The 18,840-nt window shown below is 40.9% G+C and overlaps 1 protein-coding gene across 4 annotated transcripts in view; it reads right to left on the minus strand.

Moving 5' to 3' along the window:
• Nucleotides 1–1,579: 1,579 nt before the first annotated feature.
• Nucleotides 1,580–18,840, minus strand: part of LANCL1 (LanC like glutathione S-transferase 1) — a 41,029-nt gene continuing 23,768 nt past the window's right edge. For 3 of the 4 annotated variants that reach the window (XM_036098761.2, XM_036098760.2, XM_036098757.2), the window contains exons 5-10: nucleotides 12,636–12,771; nucleotides 11,943–12,089; nucleotides 8,705–8,887; nucleotides 6,113–6,289; nucleotides 5,598–5,670; nucleotides 1,580–4,982 (exon numbers count right to left, since the gene is read on the minus strand). In XM_036098761.2, coding sequence (XP_035954654.1) covers nucleotides 4,906–4,982; nucleotides 5,598–5,670; nucleotides 6,113–6,289; nucleotides 8,705–8,887; nucleotides 11,943–12,089; nucleotides 12,636–12,771 — 793 coding nt within the window. In that variant the 3' untranslated portion in view covers nucleotides 1,580–4,905. Of the gene's footprint in view, nucleotides 4,983–5,597; nucleotides 5,671–6,112; nucleotides 6,354–8,704; nucleotides 8,888–11,942; nucleotides 12,090–12,635; nucleotides 12,772–18,840 lie in introns of all 4 variants that reach the window. The other variant, XR_013447356.1, reaches the window with a different exon arrangement.

The raw sequence follows: 18,840 nt of genomic DNA on the forward strand, positions 1-18,840 counted from the left end.
ATGCCTCACAAATGCTTTCTCTAACACGTATTTGTAGAGGATAGAACATTAGCTGCAGATTTAATGTCACCATGGTTGTCATTTGCATGTGCCTGAGAAGTTAACATAATGTCGAAATGTGAAATTAAACTGGGGGACTATGAGCAGTGGTCCTGCTAAGATCCATTTCTCTATTCTCATTATTTTACCTCTTGGTTTATTGTGTTTGCTGCTTTCTCCCATTACTCACAAAATTGTCAAATAAGTCCCCGAGGATGCACAAGCACAGGGCTTCTGGAAAATAGTGTTTCAATAGTTTACATAATGGGACCAATGAAGCCAGTATGTTCTCCATTGTAAAAAAGCCAGTGTTCTCTTGCTTTGTTAATTGACCCTCAGCTTTAGAAGGAAAAGGGCGAGGGTGGATGGGAAACAGAATAAGAAAGCAAATTATCAGGGGACTGACTTGTAGGTTTTTCTGTTTCAATGATGCTTACAGAGAATACATGAAACTTAATGACACTGAGTCCACAGTGGGAATGATCGAGGGAAAAAGAAATGACACAAAAGAATTCTTATTCTAGCCAGAGAGTATAAGGAGGAGGGAGGCAAAGTTCTTTCTTAATGCAAAGTTAGGAAAAAATAAATCAAACTACTGTGGGTAAGTCGCAGGGGACAAATTAGTTCTTCAAGTTTTGTTTGTTCACGAGCTCACAACTGTGGTGCAATTTAATGTGCCTGTCATTGTTTTCCTTCCATTTGGAGGATGAGCCAGGGAGTGTGAAGCGGGGCACGGCACTGGCCGGCCTTGGGCACTGCCATGTACTCTTGTGGCGAGTTAGTGTGAATGCTCCAGGCATCACTTTGGAGTCTCTGGGAGGCCCCCGTGAGGCACTGTCCTCTCCATGCCTCATTAGCCGCATCTAAAGATGTGATTATCACCATCTATACATTCATCCATTCAAGGGAATGAAATAAACCTAACTGTGCATTTATCCTTACTATTATGCGTCATTCAAACACAAGACTAGGGGTATGAAGGGCATTTTAATCATGTGTACCAGAGGACAAAATCTAATTCGGGGATGAAAACAAGTGTTTTATAATTTGGCAAATCTCTGTTGTGCTAAGTGACACCACACAGCTTGTGGCATGGGCGTGAGTGGTACAAAGTCCTGCCAGGTGATTCAGCACAACTCCTGTCCAACCTCTGAATATACATTTTATAATTATGCCTCATTTAATCTCTTCCTCTATTCAAAGTTCCTTTCAGAAGTGGTCAGCAGGGAAATCAATTTCTAGAGCTAGGTCTTTAGTCATTAACCACAGGGTGGATTCTCATATGTATGAGATGGTTAACTCACTTGTTTGGATCCTACTAGACTCCTCCTAATTCCATCATAATCAGATTTAAAAATATTTCCCTCTAAATCCATTTTCAGAAAGTACCGCAGATATTGTTTGACAAGACAATGAAGAAAAAGTCAGGAACAAACCCTAGGGAATGAGTGTATAGAGAAAAAGCCCCCCTTTACCATTTATAAGGAAAATATTTCTTAAGTTTAAACCAAAGCAAACAGAAAGCACCTGACACACAGAGTCCTAATAAAATTTTATTGAGAACCAGTAAGTGAAATCCTTTACAGAACACAGAAATACTTATGATCCCAACCCTTCCCAGTTAATAGCAATGTAACTTTTGGGTGGGTTCCCTGAATATCCCAAACACTCTGTTTTACACCTCCAGGAGAGAAAGTTCTACAACTCAGCAATAGGCAAATAGGATGCTCTGACCTATTTAGGGAAAGCAGAAGTGGAATCAGAAATCAGTACGAGTAATAAAGGACTGCCGATGAGTTCCAGCAGCCAAAGGAGTAAATGAGTAAATGTTCACTCGTCACATTCTGTATTTCAGATCAGCTAGCAGAAGGCAGGGCACTGGAAGATCAGACACAAATGAACCCGGGGACATAGGAGCAGAGTATGTCTCTCAATTCAATTATGTAGGGAAGTGGAAATGAGAAGCAAAGTGGTCTTGGATCCACTTACCTCAAACTCTTCCTACCACGAAGGCTTTGATGCCAAATAATCGGAACTGACATCAAAGATGAAAAGGAGACCAGTGACTCTAAGGATGAAAGACCAAAGCCCCATGGGCTGGACGGAAGTGGCTGTGATAACGTTCCCATGTTTTCCATGGTGAAGAGTTAGCTTCTGAAATGTCTCCTCACTATGGGGACAGAAACACATGACAGGCTAGATGAACGCTGCTCAGCAAGCTTTTAAGGTTCTACTCCCAAGTCTCGGCATGGGGAGAGAAGAGATACTGTGGAGTTTTTTGGGAAGCAACTTTTGCGAAGTTTTTTTTTTTTTTTTAATAATAATAAAAAAAGATGAAAATATCTGAGGGAAAGGATGTAACAGAAATAGAACTGCAATGATGCCTCTTCCTTTTAAAACTAAGAAAGCTGGTATGAAAGCTTCTCTGTTTCCACAATGGTATTAGGGCATTGGTCTTACTTATAGCTTTTGCTTGAGTTTAAAATCCTATCAAATTTTCTTACCTCTTAACCATAAAGAAAACCAACAATGGCAGGAACAGAAAATCCTGCCAGTTTCATAAGTCCTAAAAAGCTAAAGAAAAAAATGAGACCTGAATTGTGTTTGTATTGATAAATTTGTTAATGGATGGATGGCAGTAGTTAAATTGCAATCTAAATATATTTTTAAAAAATATCCTATTTATTTACCTGATAGATAGAAAGACAGCACAAGTAGGCAGAGCGGCAGGCAGAGGGAGAGGGAGAAGAAGGCTCCCCGCCGAGCAGGGAGCCCGATGCGGGGCTTGATCCCAGGACCCTGGGATCATGACCTGAGCCAAAGGCAGACGCTTAACGACTGAGCCACCCAGGTGCCCCTAATTGCAATCTAAATATTAATAAGAATCTTATTCAAAATGTTCTTCTCCCTGCCTTGAAGTCTTCCCGGGGTTAAATTAATCAAGATGTTTGGAGATGTACCATGATTAAGTTTCCTCTGGCTAAGAGAAAGTGTGTTTTGCTCTCTTTCCCTTGGTTAGTAATTATAGTAGCTCAAAGTACAGGCACAGTCTAGTAAGACATTTAACTAAACTAAGTGGATTTTAATCTTTCAAATTGGACACCCAGCCCAAGGCAAATTAGCTTTACTGTAAATGCCACCGCAGCTCATGGGAACGGCCTGGGAGAAAGGCACAGCTCACCCGCAGCACTTCGACATCTGAGAGGCACGAGGTTTGCCCAACGGGCACGAGTCACAGAGGAATAAGCCAATCCTAGGAACTGAGCAGTGGGCTGTTTTATTCGATCCTTCTGTCGGAAGCCTTTCAAGAGTCCGACAATTTCCAATAATATAAGCTGTTTTGGTGCTGAATGTGAAATAATAGGGGACTACTATCCACAGGAACCAACATATACCCAGTGGGATTTGGTTCAAAGTTAAAATAAAAATAGCATGCTTTTGTGACTGAGAAAGCCATGAAATAGGCACATTTAAAATTCTTAGACCCTGTTTTGTAAAGCTGCAAAATGTTCTAAAATCAGTCGAAACATACAGAAAGGATGAAACCAGCCTGGGAAAGGCAGTGAAGGAAGGAAGGGGAGGGGAAGCTGATGAGTCGGACCATTTATACAGAATGTGAAGCACCAGGGATCCTTCATCTACCATATAAATATAGGATCCTGATCCCGAGGGCTCAGAAATTGAGGAATTTAAGTGAAGCCTAGGATATGCAAAGACATAGGATCTATTTGTTCTAAACATTTTCACTGGCTAATACCTCCTAAATAAACAGCATTTCTATGGAAAGCTTAGTGTTTTTGTTCAAGTTATTGGCTACATAGCCCTCCTCCCCCCTTTTAAAGAGATGTAGAGTACTGTACTATTTAGTAAAAAGACAAACTTCCAGATAGATTGAAAGGAAGGAAAATATCTTACGGCTTGTACCAAAGGATGAGCACTAAAGGACAGTCCCTGCCAAGGAAGTAAACACAAGTCAAAGTTCAGAAGGCAGGGTGGACAGGATGGACTCAAATCCTAAGTCACAACATTCACATACAGAAAACTTGTCTCCTGATCTTATACTAATTCCAAAGAACAAATTTAAATAAATCGTTCAAAAATGCACTCGCTTATTTTAGAAGAAACAATAAACTTTTTGTTCGCTTATCTTGAAACTAACCTTCAAATCACAATTTTCAAAACCACCATTGCATTTTAGAACTTTTTGATAAAAATGCTGGCTTATAGGGCTCGGATGCTTTACTACCAAGAGGAAGCAAATGTGAAAGTATCTTTATCTCTAGTTAAACCAGCACTGTGAATTTGAAAAGCGGTATTTCAGTCCTTAAACCAGGCTGCAACTCGTGCAACTTTTGTCTCAGAAGCATATGGTTAATATTTTTGTCCCCCTTCACAACCAACCACCGAAAGAAAAACAGTCATAAAACAGTCTGCCCTATTGGAGGAAAAATACTATAAAGGTGGAGGGCAATATCCACCAATAACCATATATTTATCTACATTTAGTTTCCTTTCAACATTTTTAGAACAGCAACAGATAGTTATATTCATAAGCTTAAGTAAGAGATTTCCTCCAAGTTCTGGAATATATATACACCTATGCCCTCAAAACACTGTACATATCACTCATCCTACGTTCAGGAAGGAATTGAGGTTAAAGTTAAAAGATTTCCTTGGATACTTTTAAATAAAAGTAAATGATAGAACAAAAAGAACCAAAGGCAAGTTCTGAAAAACAACAACAACTCAACTCAATGGAGTACACGGTTTGGCTCTATGTTTCCTTGAAAAGCAATGAAAGCACTTAGTCCAGGTTTGATATACAGAAAGGGTCATGCAGTGCATTGCAGGGGGCAGGCTTTCCTTTTATAGTTCAAACGCAGGGAACTTGGCTTTTGTGGGCACTAGGAGGTCAGCCAGGAAATAGATTGTTCCAGCCATTCCTGAAGGAAGAAAAAGAGGCAGAAGTTATTACGCCAAATGACTCTGTTTTATACAGTGGCTTCGCTCTGTAGCGTCCACATTATGATACAAATGGCAAGGGCTTCAATGCAAGGGGCGTCTGCCCGTATTTATCCATGTCGCCGGCCAACACTAGGGGAGATCACTAGTGAGGTGCTCAGTCTCTTCGTCTGGGCGGAAGACAGGAAGGAGAGCTGAACCTGAGAAGTTCAAGGCACAGCCCTGCCGTTTATCACACGTCAGCTCCTTCACACGGCACCTCGGGCCACTTACCTGAGGTCCTCATTTGTGAGATGAGGATAATGACGCGTGTATGTCTTTGCTGAGATGATTTATGACGGCATCCGCAAAATGCCAAGCGGGTGCTTGGCTCCACAGATGTGGTCACCAGTATGACTACTAGGATTAGGTCTGAGGGAGTCCAGGGACTACCTGATTTTTAATATTGAGTTTTCGTATTAGGAAGTAAAGAAGTAGTTCAAGAAATGACCATAAAATTAATTTGTTGATAAAGCTCAAATTCAAATACACTGATTACCAAGCAGAGAAGTAGATGCTGACATTACAAGGCAACTAAGTAAACATGTGGAAAATACCTTCGAAGAGGGAGAAGGGGGTGTCCGGCGTTCTGCAGCCGTGCTCTCCGTAGTCTAAGCACCACTCGGCAAACTGAAAGTGAGACCAAGGTAAGTTACTGTAGCGGCTTCCTCCAGAGACCCTCAAAAGTGGAGAGAAATTATCCCTAAGAATTACTCTGAAAAGTCAAAAACTCTCTTCAAGGCAGAAAAAAGGGGTTGACACAGAGAAACAGATGGTCTGAAAGAGGATGAAGCACGGGAGGGAGGAGTTTCGGGAGCTGTCTGAGCCGCTGCGTCCCGGGTTATCAGGGCAGAATTCCTTTCTTTTGCCCCGCCCGTAAGTGCTGTCGAGTAGAACTACGTCCTTATACAAGAAGGCGAATTTAACTGAATGCTTTTTGAAGGCTTTTCTTACGTAACTGGATTTGTTCCACAGACTCATGGTTTCAAAGATCAATGAATCAGATCAGATTGAACTAGAGCCCTTCCCCGCCCGGGGAAGGTGCCCCCTTCCCGCCGGCCGTGCTGCGTACCTTACAGGCCCTGTACAGGTACTTCCCGTCCCGCGTGAGGTTGTAGAGCGCGAGGAGGGCGTAGGCGTTCCCCGCGGCGCCGTGGCACAGCCCGTACCCCTTCCGCAGCAGCCCGTGCTGCCAGACCACGTGCGCGCACTGGTAGGCGGCGTCCACGTACCGTTCCTCTCCGAAGACCTGCACAGCCGAGGGCAAGGCTCCTTACGAGGGATGCCAGAGAAACTTCTGCGGACATTCCCTCCTGATGGGGAAGCAAGGGAGAGGGCAGAAGGGCGGGGGGACGGAGGTGGCTTGGCAAGAAAGGGTCAGCGATTTCGAGCCAGGGAGATGGGTCGTGTCAATGGGGACGAATTACAGAAGTTTACTAGCTTTGCTTTTTTTGCTTTTCAATAACTGCCCACGACCTTGCCTGTGTGCCATCTACGTTTTATGTGCGCTCTGCTTACGGATGTAGGTGTTAGTGCAGAAGCAGCAATATTTTACTTGTGACTTGCTCTTGGCAGTAGTCACTTTCCCAAGGACCACACGCTATCTTCTTTGGTTAACAATAATGCCCTTCACTATTAGGACATTTCTTTACATACTGGAGAAGAAAGAGTTTAGAAAATTGATTACAAAAATGGATTTGATTATAAAACACTATACTTTGTCAGAAAAATAGAGATACGCCTTTAAAATCTTCTATATATCTATCAAAGCCTCAAGAAATATTCTGAGTAGACATTTCTAATATTTCACTGCAAACTAAGTGTTCCTAAAAGTAGAGTAAGGCAGTTTAAAAAGTTTTTCCATTATATCCAACTTTCTGCAAGTAACATTTGATATACTAAAAGCTTATTTAGAGTATGAGATGCCAATGCTTATTTATAGTCCATAGATTTGTAATTTGTAGATGTGCACCAATAGACACAGATATCTTGGTTTACTTCTATTTTTTTTTCTTTCAAATAAAACCCCTTTCTTCTCTGATTATGGCTCTGCCATAGCATGCTTTTTAGAAATGATATTTGCATTTCTTTTATTATAGTAAAAGAAAGAAAATATAAAAATTACAATTTTAATCATTTGAAGTATATAATTCAGTGGCATTCATTATCTTCACAAAGTTGTATAATCATTACCACTACTTCCAAAACATTTTCATCACCCCAAACAAGGTCTGTACCCATTAAGTGATAATGCACCCCCACCCAGCACCGCCCCATGGTACTTCCACTCTACTTTCTTTCTGTATGAATTTGCCTACTCTACATACCTCACACTAACCATCACACCATACAAATGGAATCATACATTATTTGTCCTTTAGCATCTGGCTTATTTCACTTAGCATTAATATTTCCAAGGTTCATGCATGTTGCAGTATGGATCAGAAGTTCATTCTTTCATATGGCTCAATAATATTCCATTGTATATATGTATACATACACACACCACATTTTGTCTATCCATTCATCTGTGGACGGACACTTGAACTGTTTCCACCTTTTGGCTATTGTGAATAATGCTGCTGTGGAACATCTGTGTACAAGAATCTATATGGATCCTTGTGTTTAATTTTTTGGGTGTATACACCTAGGAGTTGAATTACTGAGTTATGTATTAATTCTATGTTTAATTTTTTGAGGAACTACCAAACTCTCTTCTATGGCAGCCACACATTTTATTTTATTTTATTTTATTTTATTTTATTTTATTTTATTTTTAAAGATTTATTTATTTGACAGAGAGAGACACAGCGAGAGAGGGAACACAAGCAGGGGGAGTGGGAGAGGGAGAAGCAGGCTTCCCGCCGAGCAGGGAGCCCGATGCGGGGCTCGATCCCAGGACCCTGAGATCATGACCTGAGCCGAAGGCAGACGCTTAACGGCTGAGCCACCCAGGCGCCCCTCCACACCATTTTATAATCCTACCAGCAATGCACAAGAAAGATTCTATTTTTTTTTTTAAGATGTATTTATTTATTTGAGAGAGACAGAAAGAGTGAGAGAGAAAGTGTGGCGGGGAGGAGTAGTAGAAGGAGAGGAAGAGAGAAACTTAAGCAGACTCTACACTGAGTGTGGAGTCTGGTGCGGGGCTCTTAAATCATCTGAGATCGTGACCTGAGCTGAAACCAAGAGTTGGACACGTAACCAACTGTACCACCCAGGTGCCCCTACACAGTGTTTTTTGTTTTTTGTTTTTTTTTTGGGGGGGGGGCAGAATCTTAAGCAGGCTCCATGTCACAACCCTGAGATCATAACCTGAGCTGAAATCAAGTCAGACCCTTAACCAACTGAGCCACCCACGTGTCCAAGAAAGATTCTATTTTTAACTGAATTTCTGGGATACTTCTCTTGGCTCTGCCACTGATGCTGTAATCTTGGCTATTCTACCTGTCAGTGAAACAGTCTCCCGACCAATAAAATAGTCTCTGCTCTGATATAGATGGATAGTGTGAGAATGAATTATAATCCATGTAGCAAAGTGATTGTACATCCAACAGTAATTTCTCTACTGCTTCTTTAAAGATTATGCATAAAACAATTGCAAGTTATGGAGTTTTAGGTTACATTTTCCAAATTATTTTGAAAATGAGAAAATTCACAGTACCTTATAGGCCTGGATGAGCATGTAGATCACTCCAGGTGCACCGTGACACCAATGGACTAGAAGATCTCGATTATCATCCACACACGGAGGATAATTGCCAGAAGGAAATTTCAGCTGGCAGACATAATCTACACTGGGCTTGACCAAACTTTGTAACTTCACATGGTTCACTTGAAGGCTGGGCTAAAAATGAGAAAGGGAATTATTAGTTCTGCTAAAGCAAACAGATCTTCCTAAACCTCAGGGATAAGTTTTGTGTGTGTTTTAAAGGGAGGGAGACAGAGATAGAGGGGGTGGGAGAGACAGAGGGAGAGAGAGAATTAATCCTAAGCAGACTCCAACCCAGCGCGGAGCCTCACACAGGGCTTGATTCATGACCCTGAGATCATGACCTGATCTGAAATCAAGAATCAGATGCTTAACCAACTAAGCCACCCAGGTGCCCCTGGGATTAGTTTTAAGCCAGAGATGAAACATGACCAAAAGGAACTAGAAGTCACTAAACGGTCGGATTCCATTCCAATTTTTTTTTTTACCGACTGGAACATACTAAAATCAGGATATCCCTTAACTCTTGGGACTTTATGTACATACTATTTTTCAATATTTATCGTTGTATACATACATATAAATAATTTTCCTAAGTCAATGCATGAACACAAGAGATGTTTCTTAAGGTTTTAATACCTTAGGCATACTTTATTTAATTTTTATTGGCAGTAGGCTCCACACCCAGCATGGAGCCCAATGTAGGACTTGACCTCACGATCAAGAACTGAGCTGAAATCAAGAGTTGGATGCTTAACCAACTGAGCCACCAGATGCCCCAATACCTTATTCATACTTTAAAGGCCACAAAGAGATGCATTAGACAATGTAAGTGCAACTTTCATTTTTACATTTAGAGAAGTGGTAGATGTTTCCAAAAAAAGAGGAAGCTAACGAGTCAGGAGACCTGGAATCTAGATCCCAAACTGCTGTGTGACTCTAGATTAAGCCTTCTGCAGAGGATTTGGGACTGACATTTATGCAGTATTATTTTGATACAATGATGTACAGATTTATAGGATGCACTAACATAGGGCATTTGAGCCACTTTTTTTTTTTAAGAATTTGGCCTTCTTTTTTTAAAGATTTATTTATTTATTTTAGAGAGAGAGAGAGAGATAATGAGAGCAAGCATGGCGGGGGGAAGGGGTAGAGGGAGAGGGAGAGAGACAGAGAGAGAGAGAGAATCTCAAGCAGACTCCCCCTGAGCACAGAGCCCAACATGAGATCATGATCTGAGTGGAAAGCAAGAGTCTGGACACTCAACCAACTGAGCCACCCAGGCACCCTGAGCCTCCATTTTTGATATAATGGTTTTAGTTTCTCCTTTTGGTCCTGTTCTTAATTCAATACACTACTCACTTCTTCAAATAACAAATTCAAAGCGTTGTCCTTGTCAGGAGGGGGTGGGCATGTGGGTAAGGAGATAGCCCGTGTTGTGATGCACAGGTACTGATTGTGCACTAAATTCTTGAGGGCATATATAGATTTCACTCTACCCAGAGAATATTGTTCCAGCTCAGTTTAAAATGCTGGAGTAGAAGGAGTGGATTTTCCTCAAATTTGCAGGAATTATCCAAAATGGGCTACAAATAATATTTTATGTTTATGATATTATGATAAAACATAATATTATGTTTTATGTTTAATATTTTTATTTATGTTTATGATACGTAAGTACCTACTGGAATGGACTTTCAGTATTAAAAGTTAAATCATTTCGGAGCGCCTGGGTGGCTCAGTCATTAAGCGTCTGCCTTCCGCTCAGGTCATGGTCCCAGGGTCCTGGGATGGAACCCCGCATCGGGCTCCCTGCTCTGCGGGAAGCCTGCTTCTCCCTCTCCCACTCCCCCTGCTTGTGTCCCCTCTCTCACTGTGTCTCTCTCTGTCAAATAAATAAATAAAATCTTAAAAAAAAAAAAAGTTAAATTATTTCAAATAGACAATTATCTGCCAATGGAAAACTCAGAATGTAGGTTTCCAGATTTCACACTGCCACCAAAAGGAGGCAGCTGGAAGTAAGATGACTCTAACTCACCCCAAGACTGCACAATACATGAACTCTCCTTCCTGAAAACTTAAGAATATATATTTACTTTGGGAAATACAGAGCCAGTGGAGGTTGATGCCAGAAAAATAAAGGAGTCTAAGTCTGAACTGTCGAAACCCCTCATTATAAAACTCCTAATTGAGAAGTGCAGAACAAATACAAAAGTTGGTCTCTTACTGCCACTAACACTCAAAGTGTGACTTTGCATTCAAAAGCAATAATAACCTTGAGTTTTTCAGCTTCGTTGTCATTGTTTAGTTACAGGGAGACGGAAGGTCTGACACTGATTTTGCATTATTGCAGCCAGCTACTCAACCAGCTAATAGTATGTATATCCGAGCACTCACGTTGAACATATTAATGAAACACTTTTCTTTACGCTGCATTGTACTTTGGGAAGGTGAGGGGGGCACCTCTGCCGCCATTAAAAATCAATTTTCTTTAGCTATGAATTCTTATTCACAAGTGCCAGTTTCTCTTTAAAGAGAGCTAAATAAGCCCCCGGAAATGATGCTCTCATGAAAAGTCCTCTTCTGACCTCCCCTTCCAGGTTATGCTTGCTGCAGTAAATCCTACTTGTCCTTAGTCTATTTGACTTTGGCTGATGTCTCCTAATAGTATTAGAGCCAAAGAACGGCTGGGCATAGTGCATCCAGCTATTTAAGTTACACAAAATCCATTGAAAAGGCTCTGTGGCTTTGCTCTCCAAGTGAGTCGTAGGCAACATATGCTCATTTGTTTTCTATTGATTTTGTTCTTTTGGAATTTGTTTCAGTGGGTGGTGTCTAATAATATGCAATAATATTAATTCAAGGCATTTGCTGAAAGGGCAGAGCAGAGCAGAAGGCACTTCATATAGAAGTACAGGTCAAAACACTTCAGTCTGCAAAGCGGCACGAAGCAGGCAAGTACGGGTCACCTACAAATCAGACAGCATCCCATGGCACAGCCTTTTATGTTTATACACTGTAAAATGCACTCTGGCAAACATTGCCCTTGTTTGTCGAGGCCAGGAAATGGCAAGGAGAGTGAGGCAGTTGGTTGACAGAATGAAAAGCCAGAGGGGGAGCCTCGGTCTTCTCGCCCTGGCCCGGGCAGTCAGCAAGCGCATTTCTCAGTTCCACCATCTTCACCTCTTACCTGCATCAGGTAGTAATAAATTCCTGCCAGGCCATGAGCAGCCCCCACATAATATTCTTGGTACCATTCATACATCAGTGGAGTCTTTGCTGTGAAGTTTCTCTTTCTGGCGAGGGTCTCTCCAGAGGTTAAGACTGTTTCACAAATCTACAGGGAGAAAACCGATCAAAATAATGAGAGAATCAAAGTAAGAATCTTCCCGTAAGGAACTTTTTGCTAAGAGGTATGGAGAATACGGTGAATCAGACGGGGTCTTCTGGCCACGGACGGGCACAGTTTAATTCCATGCTCAGGAAGCAGGGGTGACTGTATTCTGCCTAAAAGAGGGAGATATGGAAATTCTGAACTCTTTACTAGTGCTTATGCGAATTCACGTGACAGAGGAAAGCATGAGTTCTTCAGGCACGAAAGGAGACATCCGCACCTGGGAGGTGAAATCTGGCCCTCGTCTTCCGAAGGGCCGTGACACTCTCAAATGGAGCAGCCTGGACGTCTTGCTCCCAGTCGCTCTCTAAGTGTTTCCAATGCACTCAGTGTGACGCTGTCAGCTCTCTGACCCCACCTGACCTTTTAGAGGCCTACACACACCTTCCTTCGACCCGGGGTATGCTAATTGGAGAAACAAAACCAAGAGTTCAGGCAGTTAATAACTGGGATCCTAACAGGACTCCAAAAAGCACAGAAATGTGGTACCTGCTGAATATGGCTTTGAGCAATCTTTTCCACTCCGAAGTTCTTATTCACAAAGAGAAGCGCATAGATATAGCCCATTCGTCCATAGAGCATTTCATTTGGAGCATGGAGGTCAATCTTGTTCAGGTGAATTAGCCTGGCAATAAAAATACATGCCTAAGATAACCTGGAAGGGATCGGGTAGTGGTAGATACTTAAAAATGGTACATTTAAAAAATACACACACACACACAAATATATATTTAGGGATTATATATTAAATTACTATTATAGTTATTTTATTTTTTTAAAGATTTTATTTTATTTTAAAAATTTTATTGGAGAGAGAGAGAGAGGGAGAGAGAGAGAGGAGTGGGGGGAGCAGTAGAGGGAGAGGGAGAAGCAGACTTCCCGCTGTGTAGGGAGCCCGATGCGGGACTCGATCCAGGGACCCTGAGACGCTTAACCGACTGAGCCACCCAGGTGCCCCACTATTATAGTTAAACATTTTAAATATATTAAAATTAATTTATATATAAAAGGTAAATATTTTCATATATTTATATTATAAATTATATTATTATACATTAAGTGGGCTGAGCCAGGCTACAAAGGGTAAATTAACCCTCAACTACTTTTTTCTTCAGTTCACAATGGAACTGACAAATTCAAAGAATAAAAGAAAAGGCATGTGTGGCTGAGGCTACCTGGCGCCTCCCTAGTTCCTCCTGGAGCTATGCCCTAAGACCAGCAGCTGGGGTCAGAGAAGCTAAGAACTGCTGCCCAGTGCAGCATTTAGTCTGGAGAAAGGACTCAGTCACTCAAAGGGTCATCTATTTCCATAACATGAAGAGCCTGCTGCACCCCAGTTACCTCCTTCTTTGGTTCATTTCTTAGTATGTCCTCAGGCCTACCTGAGGGGTCTGTACGGCGGCCTGATCTACCATCATCTACCATAATGCAAATGGCACAGAGGTATCAGTCAGCCTCCCTGTCTTCCCAGTCTCCCCCTTCCAGTCCTTCTTTTCGGAAATAACCATGGTTACCAAATTCTTGGATATTCCTAGACTTTCTTTATGCACATGTAAGCATCAATATGCGTATCTATAAATATATCTCCCCAGATGTTCTGTGGCTTGCTATTTGACAATACATCTTGACAAACATTCTGTATCAGAGTAGTCTCATTCTTTATCATGGCTGCATAGTAGTCCATCAAATGGCTATATGATAATTTATTAACTCTCTATCATTAGACTCAGTTCAGCTTTTCAGAAAAAGTTGTTTTTGGTTTTGGCTCCAGGTAAGATGGTGTAGGCACACTCTACCCTGCCTCTCTCGGTAAATGCAGCTCCAGGACCTGGAGAGAATGCACAAAGCAGCTATGTGAGGACTCTAAACAGTAAACAGTAGCAGGCAGAGTGGGGAAGACCAGAATTTGAAGCACCACCAAACCAGTGGTGAGTTTACCATATATTCACCAATGGTATTCCCCTGGCTTGACTTCAGAACAGCCCCAAATCTGGAAGTGGGCACCAAAGGCTGAAAGAGAGAGTCCTGGAAGAAGCCCTTTAGTTCTGTTTCAAGAAAGAATGAGAAAGGGAACTCCTAATATCAGAGAAAGTGGGTACAGCCCCTCAGTTTTCTTTATGTTTCCTTGTCTTCTGTTTTCTCACACTCCAGGCCACAAGCAATCTCATGGTGGCAGCAGAAATGAAGGCAAGAGGAGCTCACAGAAGCCAAGTCTCTGAGGGAGGGACCCTTCCTCACAGACTGGAGAAGTGGTGGTCCCAGGAGGGTGGGGTGAACCCACTGCTTTACTTCCTTCTCGCCTCCCCATCATTGGGCCCCAGATACAGGCACAGTGGTGGGAATACTTGGCAGAGTAGGGTAACCAAAGCCCCAGATTTCTTTCCAGAGAACCAACATGGGAAGCCCCAGGAAAGCAGAAAGCAGGTGAGGTTCACTGGAAAATGAGCTCAGGAAAACAACCATAAACTCAGAGAATGAAACTTTCTTCTTTTTGAGGGTGGTTGTGGGGGAGGGGGTGGGGAGAGTGTAGGAAAGCAAATATGATATTTAGGGAAAATGTCTTTGTTATTTGGATTTTTATTACATGAAATTTTGAAAGCACATCTCAATTATCTCTAAATTATCCTATACATTCAATGTGACACCATTTAAGTTACGTTTTAAAGCAATATAATTTTTGGTGAGACTTGACAAAATGACTTTAGCATGCTGGAAAAGTATGAGGGAAGAGCCAGGGAATTTCAGGAAAAGAGCAGTAATGAGAGGACATCAGCCCTACCAAATAATGGCTTTGTCATCAGCGAGCTTAGGACACTAAACATACTACCTGATGACAAAGCCATTATTTGGCTGTGAAACTCTCTTGTTGTCTATGTGGTAATTTACTTTCAAAGTAGTTAAGTATAACCAGTGCCTGTGCATGTATCTCACCTAACTCTAGTCCATGCAGTAGGAATTATAAGCATACGAACACTATATAATATAAGTCCTCCGATAAGCATGTGAAGTATCCACAATCACACCCCTGGGGTGACTGGTTATATCTGAAGTGTTCTTATCAGGAATCACCATTCAGAGGCATCTGGCCCTTCAGATAACTTTATCAAAATCTACACCAGAAGATTTGCTGGTAAATATAGTAAAAAAATGTTAGCAGGTGGCTTTTTGTTGGTGGAGTGGATGATGAAGATAGGTGGAAGGCTTGGGAGAGGGTCCAGACTCTATTACTGTTTAAATAAGACCTAGTAAGATTGTCTGGGGACAGTGTGGTTTTCTCTGAGCCACAAGAACAGGACAGGAAACTACTTGTGTGTATGTGTGTATATCTTCTTCCTAATCAATGTTTGCACATTTGGTTTATTTGGCAGAATTTGGTCCACTGCTTGTCCTTTCATTTTAACATACTTAGTGGTAAGGTTAGAGCTGACGGGGTATATAGCTCCTACTGCTAATCTCTGGAGGCCACTAATAGCTACAAAAACCCAAAAACAAACAGGCAGACAAAAACCTAACAAGTGCTGCCACCGAGCTATAACCAACAGGTGTAGCGAAGAGTGTCCTGGCTCCCAAGAGAGGGTACTTGGGAAAGAGCAGACAATTCCCCTCTCCCAACCCTCCCCTCCACTTCCATAAGCCTGTGGCGAGGGGAGGGAAACACCATGTTTTAATAACCAGAATGAGATGCTTTTAGTGACTGAGAGGGGCTAACACTTCTAAAACAGACTGAGAAAAAGTTATAAAAGTATCCCTAAGGGAATTCTCTCCCCATCAGGAAAAGAGGGGTATGAAAAAGCATGGCGGGTTGCAGTTACTGACAAAGTTAGATTATACCTCAACAAATGGAGGCATCTCATCAAATTGGTTAAACATGCTTGGTTTTTCTTCTATAAATATAAGCATTAAACTCACAGTAGAATAGTGGTTATCTTAGGAATAGGGACATGGTGGCCAAAGGTTACTTTTCATTTTCTTGTATACTTTGAATTTTTCCCCAATGTCAACAGGGCTGTCTGGATGGCAGAATTATGGGCCATTTTGCTACTTTAAAATCATAATACACACACACACACCCCCCCTAATATTTTTAAAGAACTTAAAAAACATTTATTAAGAAAAATTCTATTTTTTTCTCATGTCACAACTGGCAGCTCAGTAATGTTGAGATCTTAAGAAAATAAAATCTTTTTACTAGATACAAACTCAACTGTTGTAGGAAACAGAAGGAATATCTCAGAGTTTTGATTTAAGAATTTATTATCAAGTTTTGATGATTATCAATTTAATATCAAATTGCATAGAATTTACATATAAAAAAGCACGTTGCTTTACTTTTGAAAAGGGAATTGAATTATTCAAAAAGAAAAACTCCTGTGAATTTTTTAAACAAATGGCTCTATGGAAGTTACTTGGAACAAATATCACATGAGCTCCAAAGATGTTCTCACCTAAATGTGTTTGAACCACATTTCCTTTATTTGCCAACCTTATGGATTGTATTACCCCTAGGTGGAGATATATAATTAGCATTCCAATTATTTTGCAGCCAAACTCATTTGCATTTGGGAAGTTTAAAGTAGATAGCAAATACCTTTCAAATACTTGAAAATGAAGTACTGCTTAGAGCATCTTGTTAAAATAATATTTGATAGTTTAGGGTAAAAAAGGAAGTATTCTTTTTTTTTTTCTGGATTTGAATTCAAGTCATTAAAACTCCTGAGCTGGGTCTGATGATTACTAAAGGTAGGATTTCTAAATGCAGGTTTTACATGCTATATTCTCAAGATAAAGTTAAGAAATGATAGCATTTGTAAATCATAAAGGTTATTTTATGTGTTTTCAAAAACTCTCAAACCCAGAAGCACAACACTGCTTTTTTTGTTTTGCTACGTTGATATTAATAGCAACCAATCTTCCAAAGAGACAGGTCACTGAAATGTCACTGAAGGAAGAATGGAGACTTAGAAAACCAGCATAGTTCTGTTCCACTCCTGGCAATAAGTCCCCAGGGTTTGACTGGGGAGAGTTTTTACCTTGTATCATCTAAAGGTTTGTAACTTTTTAAAAAGAAGTCCTTTTCTTACTCACCACACTACAAAAGAGAGTCTACACTTCCTGATCAGAAAGCCAAAACTCTTGGTCATTCTGGATAGCGGCCCCACACAGCACTAGATCTGTGCGGTTAGTGACTTAGTGGGGTATTGTAAATAGGCAACGTTCTCTTTGAGTAGTGGCACCAACTCCCTCTGTGTGGAAGGAAGGTTAAAACGAACCCGGTACAAATCAAACAGCAGGAAAAATTGGTGCTACTGATTCTCTTCCTTGCCACCTGCCCCAGCCAACTGCAGGACATTCTGATCATGAAAAGACACACGCGCACATGCACACACACTCCTTTTTGGGGAGTCACAGACTCCTCCAAAAAAGTGTAAATGTTCTCTCCATGCTGAATACAATTTGGGGATTTTATACCTTTGGAAGCCCTAAGATTCTCAGGGCCCCAAATTTAAGAATCCCTACCTTAGGGAAACATTGACTTCTTTGATCTCTAAAACTCAGAATTACGATTCTGAAAGACTATATATATATATATATATATATATATATATATATATATATTTTTTTTTTTTTTTTTTTAAGATTTTATTTATTTATTTGAGACAGAGAGAGAGAGAGAACACAAGCAGGAGGAGAGGGGCAGAGGCAGAGGAAGAGCAAGAAGCAGACTCTCCAAAGAGCAGGGAGCCCGATGTGGGGCTCAATCCCAGGACCCTGGGACCATGACCTGAGCCGAAGGCAGACGCTTAATGACTGAGCCACCCAGGTGCCCCTGAAAGACTATTATATTAAGAAACCATAGGAAAGGTAAGCTGAAAAATGACGGTGGTGGTGGAGCACAACACAGAGGCCATGTAGAGAACTTGAGGGTCTCTGATAGCTCCAAAGGCCTATGTGATATGAGAAAGAAGTTTCAGTAAAAAGTAAAACAACCAAGTAGGTTTATTAAATATCTGATGACATCCAATCATTTCAACTGAGTTGCAAAAACTTACAGATTTTTCCCTTAAAAGGGAGGAGATGTGAAAGTAATTTACACATAATTCCTTTTTTCTTGTTCTGTCACGAACTCTAGAAATCTGAAAAATCAAAACTGTGGCCATAAATGGCCTATTTTCACTATCTGCATTCTATATATTTAATCTTAACAAATCTACTGGCTATAAATAAAATACTGTTGAAACATTGTAAAAGTTTTTAAAAAGATATAAATAAAAACACCTTTGTTATCAAGGTATCAAAAAATTTTAGTTTACTTTTAAGAGTGTTTTATAAATAAACCAATATTAGTATATGGTACTGTGCTCCAAAGACTGTTTCTTACAGCAGTAGGCTCTAAAATGTCACGAGGAAAAGGGTTATCTACTTGACAAGTTTGGCAAATTCCACTCCCTAGAGTCGCCAGAGTTTCACCCACGTGTCAAAAGCTCCTGACGACTCTGAGCAGCCAGTAAAGGTGTATATTTAATTTTGCTTAAATAGTGTTTCCCCTGTCTGAATACACAAATCTTGTTTTTATTTTTCACACAGCAAACTATTACTATCTGGCTGCACATACACTGAGAAAAGCTGGCATTACATATAAAACATTGGGACCACTACGGCTTATTTTTATGATACTTAAGAGTGACTCACTGAA

The sequence above is a fragment of the Halichoerus grypus genome, chromosome 4 (assembly GCF_964656455.1).
Source record: "Halichoerus grypus chromosome 4, mHalGry1.hap1.1, whole genome shotgun sequence".
NCBI classification, from domain to species: domain Eukaryota; kingdom Metazoa; phylum Chordata; class Mammalia; order Carnivora; family Phocidae; genus Halichoerus; species Halichoerus grypus.